At 37.6% G+C, this 17389-nt stretch overlaps 1 protein-coding gene across 1 annotated transcript; it reads left to right on the forward strand.

The window, feature by feature from the left end:
• Window positions 1-206: 206 nt before the first annotated feature.
• On the forward strand, window positions 207-6349 carry LOC127447309 (melanoregulin-like). The gene is made up of 5 exons (XM_051709095.1): window positions 207-347; window positions 478-664; window positions 1853-1943; window positions 2942-3105; window positions 3327-6349. Exons 1-5 carry the CDS (start codon window positions 283-285, stop codon window positions 3402-3404), a joined length of 585 nt encoding a protein of 194 aa, XP_051565055.1. The 5' UTR covers window positions 207-282; the 3' UTR covers window positions 3405-6349.
• The last annotated feature ends 11040 nt before the right edge of the window (window positions 6350-17389 follow it).

A 17389-nucleotide genomic window follows, 5' to 3' on the forward strand; every position in this document is an offset into this window, starting at 1 on the left:
ACTTTCTACACATGAGGTAGCTACATATGTTTGCAGTGTTTTGTATTTGTGATAGACCTGACTAGGGCATTGGTTAGTCTCAAGGCATGTAAACAGTGTAGTCACATGGCCATAGTTACCCATTATCAAGTTAAGGCAGAGAAATAACTTCAGTAGCTTGAATTTCTGTCTTAGTTCAGGGAGGATGATGACTTTAGAAGGCTATATAACGATGCACTAAATTTTAGCTAATTATAAATATATATATAGTATATAATATATATCCTATATATTATGTTCTAAATGGGTGCATTTTATTCCGGCTGCTGTCCTATTCATGAAACCGAAGAGAAAGATTGTATATTAAGGTAAGTGACTTTGATTAGCAAAGACCAAAAAATCTAATAATTTAATCTGAAATGTTCTAAACCAGTCATTTCTTTTAAAGATTGTGTGTAATTTCCTAAAATTACACAATATGTAAAACTGCTCCACCAGGACAAGTATGTCTAGTGGCAGTGAGACAGCAGTTGGTCCTGAGCAGCAGGACGGTAGATCTGGACCTGAGAAGGAAGGGAAAGTCTGGAGCCGTCATCAAACCTCCATCTCCACTACTGAGGGGGAATCAGATACTGAATTACATGCATTCATCATGATGAGGAACCAAGTAGATAAAGATACTGAGGTGAGAAACACATTTACACACACTTTGTGACACAGTCCCAGAACTGAGTTAAGATATTTTCAAGAAGTACTACAACTGTGTTTCTGACACTATGCATCTTATCTAGCCAGGACTTTGCTTAAATATACCATTTCTTATATATACCAATAGATTACTAACTATTGGTTTACTTTATTAACTTACCTCTGTCACATAATGTACTGTAATGGATTTCTTTTGAACAATCTTTTTACATCTAAAATGATTCAAAAGTTCTTTGAATCACAAGTTTTCATGGACTCTTCTTTTTTTAAATTATGTCCTTTAAAATGACAGCCACCCTGTACACAAATTAACTTCATATAAATTATGGTCAGTTGCTGTAATGTTGGTCAGTGACATGTTTTTAGAGAGCACACAACTGGCACTTGTATTAGGACAGGAACCCCCTCTGCCCATGCTATACAGCTATTGCATTTACCACGTCCTGCTTGCTCCTCCTAATGCAATCATTCAATAAGCACTGCTGTCCTAATTCAACTCCAACCAGACTGCATAAGGGAATCTTTTACTCCTGTATGGGTTTGAAAGGCTTCCTTCAGCAATCTCATCATTTCTGAACCAGCTGAAGTCCATACGTCCTGGCATTTTTAATGCTTTATGCTTCAGAACCTTGGAACAGACTTAACTTTGACTTCTTTAACAAATCGGATTGACTTTTTCTGCATCTCTAGCAGAATTTGGCCATGATTAAATAAATAACAAGTTGGAATCTAGGCTGATATAATTTGCCAATTTTCCAAAATTTAATTTAGTTCACTGAGCTGTACCAGAAAACAAGTGGTGATGTTTCCTGAGTTCACTTCAGAGACTACCTTTGATGTAAGGACACTGATTTGGCACTAAACTTTGATCAAGAAGGGAAGGTATTAGAATCATGTGCTTGAGAACATTCTTTTTTTATTAACAGAAACTGCATCCCTTTAAGCTGTAAATCACTATTACAGGGTCAGAGCAGAAATCCTTGTGCATTTTTTGCCATAGTCTTTGACTGCTCTTCTTGTTTTTCTCAGTTCCTGTCATTAGCACAGATCATTAATTGATTGGTGAATAAGATGTACAGGTTGTGTAGAACAATTATCTATATGAAATGTGTGTGTGTGTGTGTGTGTGTGTGTGTGTGTGTGTGTGTGTGTGTGTGTGTTTTAGGAATGGGAGAAGCTGAACTATGATATCCACAGTCTGAGATGTGCTCATAGAGAAGTTTGTACACGTTGGAAGAAGATCTTACTTCAGTTAGGTGAGGACTATTTATTAAATTAGCTTTTTATTTTTCATTTCTCTATTTTAATTTTGAGTTTATACTGTATGTCTTGTTGCACTTAAAATACAACTTAACATACTACCATAGTTATGATAGCAAAATGAATAGGCTTATCAACTTTTAAAGGGATAGTTCAACCAAAAATGAAAAAATTCTCACATTTACTCACCCTCATGCCATCCCAGATGTGTATGACTTTCTTTTTTCTGCTGAACACAAACAAAGATTTTTAGAAGAATATCTCAGCTCGGTAGGGCTTCTCACCCACACCTATCATGTCACTTCAGAAGACATGGATTAAACCACTTGAGTCGTATGGATTACTTTTATGCTGCCTTTATATGCTTTTTGGACCTTCAAAGTTCTGACCTCCATTCACTTGCATTGAATGCACCTACAGGGCTGAGATATTCTTCTAAAAATCTTTGTGTTGTGTTCTGCAGAAGAAAGAAAGTCATACACATCTGGGAAGGTATGAAGGTGAGTACATGATGACAGAATTTTCCTTTTTTTGGTGAAATATCCCTTTAAAAGGGAGGAGAAAGTGCTTCCCATATCCCTTTTTTTTTGTTGGTGTCACAGTCCGTGCTTCCCTTTAAACTCTTTGGTATTTTGGTACAAAAACACCTATCACTTGCTGTAAGCTAACCAAATTAGGCAGATGCCAATATACCCTCATCCTCGACTACATTAAGTTATGTTTAGTAGTGTGTTAGGGTCTTCCCTAAATGTCCAATGTGGGCTACAATGTGGTTCATGAAGCAAAACCAGCTAAGAACCTCTGCTATAGGCATTATCAGGACTTGCAAGAACAATGTTCTTTTTTGTGTTTACATTTTTTACTTATTTAAGTTTACATGCTTTTGCACAATGCCAGCCTTACATACTGTAATAGCATACCAAGTGAAACATGACCCTTATTAATTGCTCATTGCTGTGGTGTGGTGTAATTGTACATGCATGTTGTTTATCAGGTTACCAGAGGGAGGTCGACTCCTTGCTGACAGTAAACAGACGGACAATTCTGAGTGACTGGGAGAATTTGGAGAAGGCCAAAGAACTTCTGCGCATAGTGTCAGAGGAGACAGGCCTCTTCCCCCGTGGGCTGGGCACTAATGAAAGATACCTCTTTGTCATGGTAAACCAGTTTCTGTATAAGCAATAACAGTCCTGATCCTTAGCCTCTACATTTGTATACTGTATTTGTACATTATTTGGACTCATCATGAATGTCATCATAATCATGTTATCAAAAGTACTAGAGTTCTCCACTATATTACACTTTGCTTGACCAACGTTTTCACACATTTACAAGCAGCACAGGCATTATAAATTAATCTTGTTATAATAATTTCCTAGGATCGTCTGGTGTCTTTGGACAGTGCTGTGGACTTTGTGCATTTGGCCAAAGAGAAATATCCGAGAATAGAGTCTTGAGATGGAGAGGAACATTCAGTTTGGTCTTCTGAATGTATGGGCGTTTTATATATATATATATATATATAGATGGTACAGGGAGACACAGGGGGGTTGATGACATAGAGAAAAACTTATAATGACTGCCCCCTAGTGTTATAGTTTGATTAAGAAGGATCTTATTTCTTCACCATCATACTGTATATAGTAGATACTTCTTCTGCAAATACTTTTTTTTTAGCACTAACCTGATCTAAACTCATCAATTTTTTGGCCTGTGGAAGAGAGAATGAGTAATGTTTACTTCTGAAATATGGAACTTTCTGATGAGAGCCACTATTGTAAATACTTTACATCCCTTTCAATCCTCAAATCACTTTTTTAACAATCATTTGAAATCATCAGATGTTAGATAGATGCAAAATACATATACACTGTATTGCATTGCAACTGCATTCATTTATTAACATTTGTATACGATCAGTCAATATAGCTTCAAATGAAGGTGTTTTTTATGTCTGATATTGGAATATATAGTTATATGGATTTATTTAGCTAAATTAGATATAGAACCTCATGGTAAAATAGCAGGTTTTACTTTGATCAGTTTGTGTTAAATGGTTGTCTGGGAAATTGTATCTTAATAGGGTAAATCTAATTACCCCAAATAATCTGCAAATGCATATAATTTCTCTGTGTACTTCATCAAATTCACCAACAGAGGTCAGCATCATCTTTATTTTAAATATACTCCTTGCCAACAGCCCCACCACCACCACCACCACCACCACCACCCAGAAGCAGGCCAATGTGAGATCACTAAATGTCTGAAATGACATATCTCATGATGATGATTGACCAAAGTGTGTTTCGTAACTCTCTGTTTCATGGTGGGCATGATGCCACATGTTTCTGTTTTATGTCCCTCTATCAGACAATAAGTGAGTGTGGTCATAGTTTCAGCTGTGCACATTGACCTATATATTGTTCTCTCTTGGGCCTGCTCTAAGGGGCCAGGCAGACACAGATGTGGAAGAGAGAGAGAGAGAGAGAGAGAGAGAGCAGTGTGAGGTGGAGGAGGGGGCTTTATTATAAATCTCCTCCGTCTCCAAGCTTGGCTCTCTTGCATTGTTGAAGAACACCTTGTTCTAATTATGTGTGTATCTGTTTGTGTGTGAGTGTGTTATGTGTATATGTGGGACAGTGCTGGCTTTGTTCTCATGTCCCTCTAGCAGTTTGTCTGTGACCAAAGTAAGAACAATGACTAACTCTCTAAAGTTAACATCATCTCAGGGTCTGTCTATGACAGATGATCTGCATTTATTCAACTCCTCACAGACAGAGCAAAATAGGAAAAATAGTCTCTCAATAAGAGACTGTATCCCAGAGTATGTGATTGCATTTCGTAATGACTATAATTACTGAATGGAGTCCGGTTTCATGTCAGCTCTACAACTGGTTCAGGCTGAGTGCTATAGTAAAGCAGGGCACCTGTCCTTTATTTATCAAATACACTCTTGGATGAGAAACAGACCAAAGTTGTTATTCACTGATAATCTTCCCCTCAATTGAGCTGTTAACTCAAGTCAGTTAGCTGAATCAGTCTAAATAAATCTGAATGAATCATTCAGACCGGTTTTGTGAAAGTGACAAACTGATTTATTTAAAAGATCCAACTCGGAAATTGCTACTTTTCTTATTTCTCCTTTTGTGTTTCACAGAACAAAGAAAGTAATATGTAAATGGTGACAGAATTGTTTTTTTTGTTTTGTTTTTTTTTGTTGTTGTTTTTTTTTTTGGACGAACTACACCTTTAACTCTCTTACTCTTAACAACCTACCCTCTCAACCCTGCCTCCTTTTTTTTCTTTCTTTTTACTGTTTCCCCATTTCTCCAACTGTGTTGCTCAAGTTCCTCCTGGCGTATCTTTTAGTTTCTAGAAATCTATCTTTTCTCAGCAGAAAATCTCCAGTTGCCTAGGTCCTATCTGAATGGATACACACAAACATAGAAAAGAGGTAGGACCACAATAGAAACAAATTGCAATGTAGAGTCTTATAAAGTCTAAACTGAGTGTTCGTCTCTGTTTCTTTGGTGCTAGCTTGATGACAGCAGCAGACCAGCCTGACTGGAATTATGCTGCATTACTAAATTATTACAGAAATGATATAGCTCCCACAGTTTTAATTTCAGAGCATTTAAAGTTTCACAATGTAAAAAAAAAAAAAAAATGGAACTGGCTTTTATTCATCCTGAGGTCATTAAATTAGACCAATGCTATGTACCATCTGGCCTCTGATTTTGACATTAGCCTGCTTGTCACACACCACACCACACCACAGGGCATGACTATTGATGTAATTTGCTCAAGTGAGTAATATATACTAACTTCCAAACCATGTATATCCTCACTGACTAACTGTGGGAAACCTTATTTATTTACAGAAAACCAAAATGTTCCATTGCGAACAGAGTTTGTCACTGTGTCAACATTTCACCACTTATGATGCCCAACACCAAAACCAGTGACTTATTGGTCAAATAATGGTGCTAAAACCTGAACTCCAGTCAAAAGCACTAATATGTTGTACCAATATGCTCCTATTTAAGTACGTATTTAATAAAATGAGGGGGAGGCGAGAATGGTTCTCTCATCATGAGGATTCTTAGGGAGTGCAGTCCATTCTGTCTCTCTGTCTCCCTGCTCTGTTGCCCTATGAGGTAAAACATGTCTGGAGCCAGAGATCTCTCCCATTGCCCCTGTAATATGTACGTGAGAGATCAGTTTGAGTGGCATAATTTTGTCGTTTAAAGAAAATGAGTATAATCTCACAGAATTGCTTTTCATTTCAGCAGCCAGCCTGACCAGGAACCAGACAACAATTTAAACTCTGATTCAGTCTATTACAGTAAAGACATCATGAAATCTAGTTAAGGAAAACCTTTGTTAAAATGTATTAACACCTTCTTTTTGATAATGCAACAAAAACTATTAAAGTTTGAGTAATTAAAGATGTGTGTGTGTGTTTTTTTTTTTTTTTTTTTTGCCACTATAGCATCACTAAGCGGAATTGCAAATTTAATGATTAATTTCAAACAGTTTTCTCAAACACTCCTCTCTTCAGAGGCCTGTTGTGTGAAGCTAGTTGCATAAACTCAGAGTTTTAGAGTAAGTTTCAGGTTGACAAAACCAGATGGAGCCAAACCGGTTTATATTCGGGTTCAGTGATCTCAAGATGCTCACTATAAACGTTCTCTGTCAACTCAGATTTTGATCCTGAGTTCGTGCTTAACACTGAGGTGCATGCACAAGAATGAGTGACATTTGCCACGAACAGCCAATGCGTGAAGCTTGGAAAGAGTCTGAACGATTTACTTCTCATGAGAAATTCTAGTGCGATTTACGCCTAAGCTGCAGATCAAGAGATCATAATGAAAGTATCAAGAATTGTAACATTTACACAGCACAAATCAACACTGACCACAAAATTTTTCTTTTTACTTTGCCGACCTCCCGTGTGATCATGTTGTGATTTCCCTGAAAAGTGTAAACATAGTGGCACTTTCAAAACATTACCACGTTTGTTTGAGCATCCCAACCATGGGTGTGTTTCCCAAACAACGAAGTAATTCACTGCTTAACCACCATAGTATGATGCATCGTTGGAGAAATTAACTGTTTCTCGAAACTGTAGTAACAGTCATTGTTCGAACCAATGACGTTACGCAGGGGGTGGAGTAATAACTTCTGCTTAGATCTTAGTTTCTGAAAGTTCCAGTACCCTAGGACCGGCAACGGGATGCCAACTCACTGACATTCCCTATCTCCCATCGGACATATTTGGAACGGCTCAACAACATTTACTTTCCATCATGGCATAACTGGTAGCGCGTTGCGTCAGTTGCATGGAAGACCACAGTTCAATCCCCATTCAAACGAGGAAGTAATCATTTGTGTAAATCACGAGTGTGATAAGGAGGTTGCATTTTTATCCCTAACATTGCATTTTGTCTCTACTAATGGTTAAGGTTAGATTTGGGTTTTGGTTGGGGGGTAGATTAAATAAAATAAGCATTTCTCTTCACTGTTTTAAACCCTATTCAACTGAAAACAATTCTTTTTACAATTAGCTTCTGGTGACTTCTCCTGGATGTAAATGGATGTCACACTTGTTTATATGCTCTGAAACACTTACCGCTTTAGCCTCTGCAGGCAGTGTTTTCAAATCCGGTCAACGTATACCGATTACAGCTAAAGAAAAATCGGCACACACATGGCGATTTTTATGTGAGATCAGGCTGGAAATCAATCTACAAATGTCTTATTTATAGTTGTCTCTGCATATTAAACTTGAAAAAGTATTTTAACAATACATTTTTTTAGCCCCTATTAAGAATCTCGATCTGGGGTGCGTTTCCCAAAAGCATCATTAGCCAACTGTAGTCGCAAGTTCCATCCTTACCTCGACAATTTGGTGTTTCCCGAAACTGGAGTTTCAACAAACATTTGCATACAGCATCGCAAAGTTGTGTGGTTGGAAGTACAGCTCTCCACCTGTGGTTAGAAGCATGGTTCCTTGTTAGTTTGCTGTGTGGACATCATTTGACTCTCTGAGGCTTATATATCTTTATTCCATATACTTTATATCTTTCATTTTGTCAAGACTTTGACCATGTTAACAAGCATTGAAGAAAACTATTTATTCCAGGGTTTTGCAGAAAGTAGCATTCTGAAACGTCTTGCAAATGCAAGTGCCATTAATTTAAGGGATTAAAGGCTGTTAAGAGAAAGCTCTTTATTACACAAGGTTTCTCTTGGAAAACTCTGTGCAATACCTAGGTTTTAGGTTTAGGTTCAACCTTTAATTTGAAGGTTTTAGAGACAGCTGTTTATCATCATCTGTGGTCATTTTTTTTTTTTTTTTTTTTTTTTTTTGTTTAAGAAAAAGATTCATGAGTTGTTCCATGGATTTAGACCTAATCAGTGTACTGAGTCAGTGTGCAACAGACCTATTGGTTGAGCAAATGTTACTATGTCAGGCTGGATTTCTAGGCCAGAGCAAGGAACAGTTATTTATGTTGAATTTGGTCTTGAGGGGAAATAAGTATATAATATATGATCCTTGCTTTTGCTCTGAGGAGGCCATACTCTGTTTTCCTATTGAGGGAATTGATTCTGCGGCTTGTAGCCAACAATGATTGGACTGACTGGCCTTTTATGTAATGCAGTAATACAAGTGGATGTTGGACTTTCTATATGTACTGTCCTCATCATGAGGCTCTAACCAGGTTGGGGCAATTTCTCTATTCTTATCAAATAAGAGCAGAATTAGGAGAGTTTTGTGTTGCAATATAAAAGATGAGCATGTAGCCCCAGGCATGTTGGATCACATACATAGATTTATGACTTCACTGGGCAAAAGGTGAGAGGTCACTATAGGTAATGCTTCAAATCACATGTGTAAATCATTCCAAATCCTGCTTATTTTACCCCACCTGCTGTTTTAAATGAACTCATAACATCATCATACTGAGATTCTGAGAGCAAGGATTTGTATTTGGAAGCAGAAAAAAACAACAACTTTAAACTTGAAAAAATGTAATCTTCACACAGTTCTTCGATGACTGAGCACAGAGTTATTTTGCATAGATTTTGCTGTGTCTGTCGCCTCTCATCCACACTGGAATGTATAGTAATTTTGAAAATGTTCTCTAGTACTACATTCTTTGTAAAATTATGACTTTAGGAACTGAAAACAGTTGAATGAGATCAATGGCCATTGCAGTCATTGCACTCAGACAGTCTAGTTCAATCCTGTTGCATACACATTTGGTTGAAGGTATTTTTGGGGGGGCCATAAACAATGTTAAATGTACTTTGCTGTTTCCTTCCTATATGCAACACAAGGTTCAGGACACCAGACAAAGGTAGGATAACCAGCTTTAAATCAACTCAGTTGACTCATGAGCTGTGCCCTTATCTACAGCCTTCCTCTACTCTGCTTTATCTCACCACAAGACACTTCACAACCTAAACTGACCCCTTTGGCTAAGTCCGCAGGCTCACTCAACCCCCTCAAGATACATTAGACTTATATGGGTCAGTTGAAATAGCCCACAAATTAAACCGAATATGCTTTGTTCTCGTGTGACTGGACATCATTGGATCCAAATTTGCACGTACGCAAACTGGCATCAACTTGTACAGTTTTACGTTTTGGATGCTATTCACTGATTCAAACAGTTTGGTTTAAACTGCTTTGAGGGGTGACACAGTTCCTTTGGAGCAGAGCAGAAATCCAGATGTGCTTGGAGGGTGAAATGTGCAGTTATGTCACAAAGTGCTGGGGGAGAGAGGGGAGCAGAGAGATTTGTTTAAGAGAGAGGCCCTCTGGATTGAGATAAACATACAGAAGAGAAAGCTTTACACACGTGAATAGGTCTTCCCTGCTTCAGCTGAAAGAAAGTATTAACGTGTTCATCTATGCTATGTTTATCTGACTATATCTGTAACCCTGCGAAATTCATGCTCATTTGAATGTATGTGTGGCAATGGAAAAATGAGCTCACACCAAAAGTGACTCTGTGACCTTGAAATACCAAACCCCTTCTAGTTTACAATAACATCATGCAGACAACAGTTAGAGAGAGTGTGCAGAAAGAAAGAGATATATTCAGGTTGCCACATAACAGGATAAAGAAGAACCCAAAATGTCTTCTAATCTAGGCACACACTTGCAGGTAACACTTTACAATAAGGTTTTATACAAAAACATTAGTAAATGCTTTAGATATCAAGAATTAACTGTGAACAATATGTGTACAACGTTTATTAATCATGGTTAATGTTCATTTATGAATATACTATTGTTCGTTGTCAGTTCATGTTTGATCATAATGCGTTAAGTAAGGGATCATATACAGTCAGCCGGTTGTTATAGCAAAATAAACCTCAACAGGGTGATCAGGACACTGATGCGAAGCGGAGGGGTCTTTTATCACCCTCAAAGGTTTTATTTTGCAACAACAATTGGCTGACTGTAGCCTATATTATCCCGCTTATTACACAGCATGAAATATTGATTTGCATTTAAATTATGATATTATGTGAGAAGAAAGAATTTGCACAACAATTCCACCTCCGGTTTGCGTTTGAGCGCTAATGATGTTTATTTAGTAAAAAATGACCATCTGACTGCTCATTATCCATCTTATTACAAGACTACTTGCCAAATAAATATGCAAATATTTATATGGTATATGTCTCATCTATGTCTCATCACTGTCACAACTGCTATGTTGATCGGAACTGCACCCAAGAATTTCACACACCATTGCACTTGTGTATATGGCTGTGTGACAATAAAGTGATTTGATTTGATTTGATTTGAAATGAACATGAAATACTGAGATGTTGAAATTTGGCTTTGACTCTGGCCCTCAGGACAGCCAATGGAACCGCACCCTCTTACTTCAATTGACTTCTCCAGGTCTTTGCTCCAACTCCCTCTTTGCGATCTATGAACGAGCGATGCCTGGTGGTCTCATCACAAAGAGGCTCAAAGTCTATTTCACGATCTTTCACTTTTTCTGTTCCACTGTGGTGGAATGAGCTTCCAACATCCACAAGATCTGCTGATACCATCTCAACATTCAAGAACCAGCTGAAAACACATCTGTTCCATGATCACTTAACCAATCCACACTAATTGCACTTACTATTGAACTTAACTTGCACTTACTGTACACACACAAAAAAACTTCTGTCTCTTTCTTCGGCGCTAGCACCTATACTACTCCAGCCACCTTGAGAGCTTGGCACTACAACACTGTAGATGTTGTTGAACTTTGTATGACAAATTATTTACTATATTCCTCATTTGTAAGTCGTTTGGATAAAAGCATCTGCTAAATTACTAAAAGTAATGTAATATCATGTAAATTATGTTGTTCTGTGAGAAGAAAGAAATCACTGAACAGCTGATATCCACCTCTGATGGTTCTGATGGTGTTTATTTTGTGAAAATTACCGTCAGACTGCTCATTATCCAGCTATTTGATATTTATTAATCCATGGATATGCGGTTGTTACTCAGGAGGTCACATTTGTCAGCCACATATGTCACAGAGGCTGTCTCGTTTCAGAAAAGCAAATAGTACACTCTGAATGGAACCTTCAAATGCAACTTTCTTTCTCAAAATTTCGGAGAATGCAAGAGATGTATCCTTCGTTGGCACTCACAACCCACAATTCTTTGTGTCAACGGAAATGGACATCATCCCAAAATAAGATGTTCATATGCAAGTAATGTTAATTCCCAAGTTGAAGTACCTGAGTAGACGGGAGTAAAATATATAATATGTAAAATTATAATAATATATAATGTACAATAAATTATCATAAATATAAAAGTACAGCCGCAAAATCCATTTTCTTTTCTCTCTACATCATTACAACTCTCCTAAAGTTTTCCTCAGTAATTCCCTTCTCACTCAGAGCTCTTGTGCAGATTGATCTTAGTTTAAACTAAGCTAATTCTAAGTTGAGGAAGCTCGGTATCCCGTGTGTCCTACCTAGCAACAGCCTTTGCAATGAGACCCACCCTCAGAAATACCAGACCGCTCTGGCACCATTGACCAATCATAATCGAGAATTACAGAGACCCGTGTAATAACTAATGTTAACGTATACAACTTTTAATGTACACATAATTAACATTATTTTAATTTTGTAAATGCATTGTTCATTGTTAGTTTGCATGTTAACTATTGTGTTAACTAATGTAAACGTATGCAGTCCTATTGGATATGTTTACCCGCTTACATGATAAAGCGAAAACTTGCATTCAAGTAATGTACAAGAAGTACATTTTCATTTGGAATGAATATCAGTTTGCATATATCAAACTATTAAAATATGTGCACATATTCATAGACATACACACACACACAGCTGGTTTTATTTTGTAGGTGAACGCCCAGACTGGTAGAGGTTGGTCTTAAAGCAGCCCAGTGTGGTGGATATGAGGCGGTAATTGAGCAGGAATCTCCCTTTTTATGGCATGATTTATTGACACACATTAAAGACTCTGCATGGTGCAGTCAGATAATTACTAAACTCAGCAAAGACTCTTGAGTGCATCCTTTACAGTAACGCCCTACAGATTACTGCTGCTATCATAGGAAAACACAATGTCTGTTTAATTACAAAGTCAATCACAAGTGATAGGATGACATTTATTGCCAGCATTAATTCTGTTAAAGTGTTCTATAAAGGTTTACTCTGAGTTTTTGCTTTGATTTGGTAAAAGCGTGTATCTTGACTTTGGACAACAACTTGAGTTTGAGATGGTGAGTAGTAATTTTAGGTTCTGTATTTTACGGGAAATGACAATGATTGCATAGACTGGTTAGGTTTTATAACAAGGCATGACATGTCTTTCAGCAGTGTGTAATCTCCATGCTGTGACCTTTAACCAAGGGGCATATGTTGGGGTAGACAGAAGCACAATTTTGAAAGTTGCTCCATGACTGTTACCTGTTGACTTTTATCTTCTAGACTGCTCTATATTACCTTGAGCTGTCAAACTCTGACTCACCACTAACATCACCAGCCTGAGGCTCAGAGAACACACAGGTGAGCAAGGACCCTATAGAAACACCCCTGTCATTCCCAGAAGAAAATGTTATTGCTTCAGAGGTTGCTCTTTCATAGCCCAAGAGACAAAGTGGAGTTCTCAGTCATATTTCATTTAAATATCAACTTTGTCTCAGGTGTTTCTCCTAAAATTCCTTAGAAGAAATTATAATAATAATAATAAAATAATAAAATTAAAAAAAGATATACAGTAGGTGTATGAATCTACAAAATTAATGTGAATAGCATAGCTCAGATAATTTGATGTTGGAAGAATTTAAGAAATGTTTGAGTTCATATTCAAATGTATGATTTTTAATTGCAGACTTTCATATCTTGGTATTTGGCTAATCTGAGCAAGTATGTGACATTATTGAGATCTCTTCTGAAACTCAGGAGGAGACACATGTGCGATTACTAGGGTCTTTTTCTCAAGTAAAATCTGAGAAGCAGGAAAGTCTCCATTTGGTCTCCACAAAATTTAATCGCAGTCTAGGAACAATTGAGATATTAAAGATAGCATTTTTCTTGCATTTTATATTTTAAAGGGAGCATTTTTCTCAGGTGATACACCCAAGCCACATCCTGTGGTCAGGACTTTTCCAGATAACACTTAACAGTCTCAATTTGCTCTCCATTTTATCTAACTGCTGTCTTTGAGAAACAATTGAGACAATAATAAAGATCTCGTTTGGAATTTTCCTTTCATATAAACTTTCTTACTCTTCTCCACATGTACACATCCCACAATCATAACTTAGACTGTCCAGACTTTTATAGACAAATGATCCTGTTGTACCCATCTTAACTGTCACTTTACCCATTACTTAAAACATCCGCTACACACATTACACTATAAACTCTGACCACTGGCTTGCTTAAATAGTCTTTGACTCAGGTCACAATGACATCAGGGGGAAAACACATAACCATGTCTGACCATTCATTTTAACATGGCCATAGCCAGGCCCTTCATTGACAGTTCTTGGTCCTATTAGAGTGACAGAAATTCCAGTCTGATGGGACCGGGGAGATGTTTAGAGAGCCTGCAGAGCTCTATGTTTAAAAATCAACCACATTTTAGGAGTATCTCAGACATTAGCCAAGAACTGAACCCACAGTTAAGCTAAGTTTGATCTATAAATACCAATGAAAGTGAGACAAAAATGTTGGGCCAAATTCCCCATCATGCAGCTGTGAGTTTGTATGTCTGCGTGTGTTATATAGACACACCCATGTTGCTAAGGCGGCAGAAGTTGATGAAAGGGTAGTGTGTTGTCAAAGGTAATTTAATTTCAATGGAAAAAAAGAAATATGGAGATTCCTAACATTTACAATGTAAAGACCTTAAATATTCCACAAAGCTCACTAACAGTCTATTTAATCAAAATACTTTCTTATATCCCAGCTTAAAACAGTATGCAGAAACAACTATAAGTAAGCCGTTTGAAGGTTGATTCCCTTGAAAAGTATATGCACTGTGGCTCTGTGCTATCAAACTATTTGCTCTGTTTGTCTGAGCATCCTAACCAGCCCAACATAACAACATTGGCTCAACCAATGGCATGAGTTTAGGGTGAGGTTGTCTATTTGCCAACCAATAGCAGATTTTTTTGTGCGGAATCACATACAACCATATAACTCTTACACTTAGGCCTACTCTTATTCTTAGAAACAATAAGAGTAGTATGGTAGTATGTAATTCTGATCTTAGCAATTATTTTGCTATTCATTCTGGTGATACTAGTGGCAGAGAAATTATGTTAGAGCCTTTTGTTTGCATGCTTTTAGTCTCTTAGTATAAAGTGAATTCTTAAGGATTGAGTTTTCCTTAAAGTTGCTGTAACAATTTTTTCATGGAAAGGTATGCAAAAAAATAAAATTCCTACTCCCTGAAAGACATTAATGAAATAAGTGTTGTTAGATATCTCACCAGTCTCTATGACAGCACTAGACTCTGTAAACAGCAAACAAAAATGTGTATGCGGTCCGCAGGCTCTGGCACTTTCTGCCTGTCAATAATTTTTCGCATTCTCAAAGTGTTGTAGTTGCAGTGAATTATTGAGGCTTAATGCCATTTTTATGTCATGTTGCTCATAACAGTTGTCAGTTGAGGGTGCTATTTTACTGCTGTTGTTTTTGACAACCGTTTCTGCTTGGTGTCGGTCTCAGTAAAGCACATTTGGTATCTTTGGAGTGCCAGGTTTTGGAAAGAGAGGGCATGTCTCATTCAACGGCTCATCTTGTGGAAATTCTAGAATGGCTAAAATCGCTTACAGCACTTTTATCTGTTGCTACAACACTCTTTAATTTAATTCATTGGATGCATCTTCTTGCATGTAATTTATTAATGTTTCTGGGATGGACATTAACAAGTTCATTATGTAATGGACATCACAATTCATAGCTCACATAAATGAAAATATATCATTGATTTTTGTGAGAATGGGGAACAAATTAATTTACTCTATATCTGACAACAGGCAGTGAGCCAAATATTTCCTCTGTATTTTTCCTCGAAGTCTGAAAAATGTCCATTACTAAAGTCAGTAAGACCTTTTACAGAGAGTTCTCCTTTTAACTTTTTCTTCTCACACACACACACACACACACAGCTGCCTTAGCCAGAATGAGGGTAAGTTCCCCTTTATCTCTGATTTTTTCCCCTCTGCCATGCCTTTTTCTTCCACTGTCCAAACTCCCAACTTTCAACCTCTCTTGCCTCTTTAATTCTCACTTTCCATGTAGTTTTCCTGCCTCTTTTCATTTACCCCTCATACTCCTTCATCTTAGTTTATGCCTATGTTTTTCTTTTCTTCTCCCACCCCCCACCCCATCTCTCTCTCTCTCTCTCTCTCTCTCTCTCTCTCTCTCTCTCTCTCTCTATAGATATGCAGACAGGGCCCCTGCTTGTGTTTCATTCATCATGCAGCCTGTATGTAATCGATTAAAGAGACGAGTTCGCCATCCTCTGTGCCAGCAATCAGGCCTTCACGTTTATGTTTCATTATTTGTTGAGCAAACCAGCCCCACTGCTTTTCTTTCGTCTACAAACTACACGTATACAAACCAAAAATATTTTTGTGTATGACATCAGCCTTGTCTTTTCACTCTCCAGCATATATTGGGGGCAGAATACGGAATGTTCTGTGCACACACAAACCTCAGCAAAGACATGAAGCACACAGAATTGTGTCTTCTGCAATGGTGTGGGAAATTACAGAGACTCCATAAACAATAATGCAAGGCAGTGACAACCGTGTGTGAGTGCATGTGTAAGTAATTTTGTGTGGCAATGTGTGTGTGTGTTCTTTCTCTGAGCGATTTCACAAAACAGTTGTGTTACTTTTGCACATGGTATTTCAATGGAAAAAACTGCATCTTATCCACTATTCATCTGCAATCCAGTTTAACCAAGTGCCATCTCTGCTAGAATAGCATTGTGGCCGGAGGATGTAATAAAGTCTTTGTCATTCTTTTCAGCACAAACATGTCTCGTTTCTATCCAAATTAAACTCGTTATAGATTGTGCCTTAAAAGACAAAATTGTTTAGAAGAGACTTCTGTATACATATTCTAGTGATCATGGCAGCAGTAATTCTTCAAACAATGAAAAATCAAGCATTGCGTTAGTTCAGGCAGGTCACGTTAGTTGAGCTTGCAATAAATTGACCACTCAGCTGAATATGATGTCTACCAGTACAATTCAAACACTTATCAGGGCGGTTCTATTTAAATACTCCAGTAATTCATACACTTAACTACCTTTCCTTTGCATGGATGCATGCTGCACTTAACATCTGTTAATCTGGCAGTCAACTGTAAGTCTATCTTCAATGTGTTTTTGTGCCTTGTTCTTGGTTTAACAATTTCCAAGTTATATCAGTTAAGACAAAGATTAGCTGCTCTCCATGCTCTGGATGGGTGTGGTTTGCCCAGAAAAGAACCATACCGCCAAGACCAACAGACTGCTTCAAATTGTATAAAAATATTAATTTGACGGATGTAATCCTGACTGAATTACTGTATGCTGAAAAGCATTATAACCGGGCATACTGTATATTTAGATGCAACATGCAGTCAAGTGGATTTTTAAGAAATGATGCAGGTGTCTTGATCGCAGTGGAGTAAAGGATGCCAGATCGTGGTAGTCTGCTGGAACCTTCATTACCTAGCACTGAGAACTGGCCTGTAAAATGGGGAATTGTGAAGTGCAAATCTATTCAGCACATATTTTTGCCCTGTTTGCACTATTACCTGATTTAAATAGTTTCTTTTGTGAAACAGGTGCTGAAACATCACAGACAGTCCATGTAAAGAAACGACACAGTTCATGTGGTGTAGGTTCAGTCTTGGTGATTCCCCCCTC

Source organism: Myxocyprinus asiaticus, chromosome 10 (assembly GCF_019703515.2).
Source record: "Myxocyprinus asiaticus isolate MX2 ecotype Aquarium Trade chromosome 10, UBuf_Myxa_2, whole genome shotgun sequence".
NCBI lineage: Eukaryota > Metazoa > Chordata > Actinopteri > Cypriniformes > Catostomidae > Myxocyprinus > Myxocyprinus asiaticus.

Bases quoted from the DNA above. Each gene is read 5' to 3' on its own strand.
- LOC127447309 (XM_051709095.1), top strand. From the start codon at position 283: ATGGGTGCATTTTATTCCGGCTGCTGTCCTATTCATGAAACCGAAGAG. The intron at 348-477 runs GTAAGTGACTTT...CTGCTCCACCAG, and splicing joins GAGAAAGATTGTATATTAAG to GACAAGTATGTCTAGTGGCA. The intron at 1,944-2,941 runs GTGAGGACTATT...GTTGTTTATCAG, and splicing joins GAAGATCTTACTTCAGTTAG to GTTACCAGAGGGAGGTCGAC.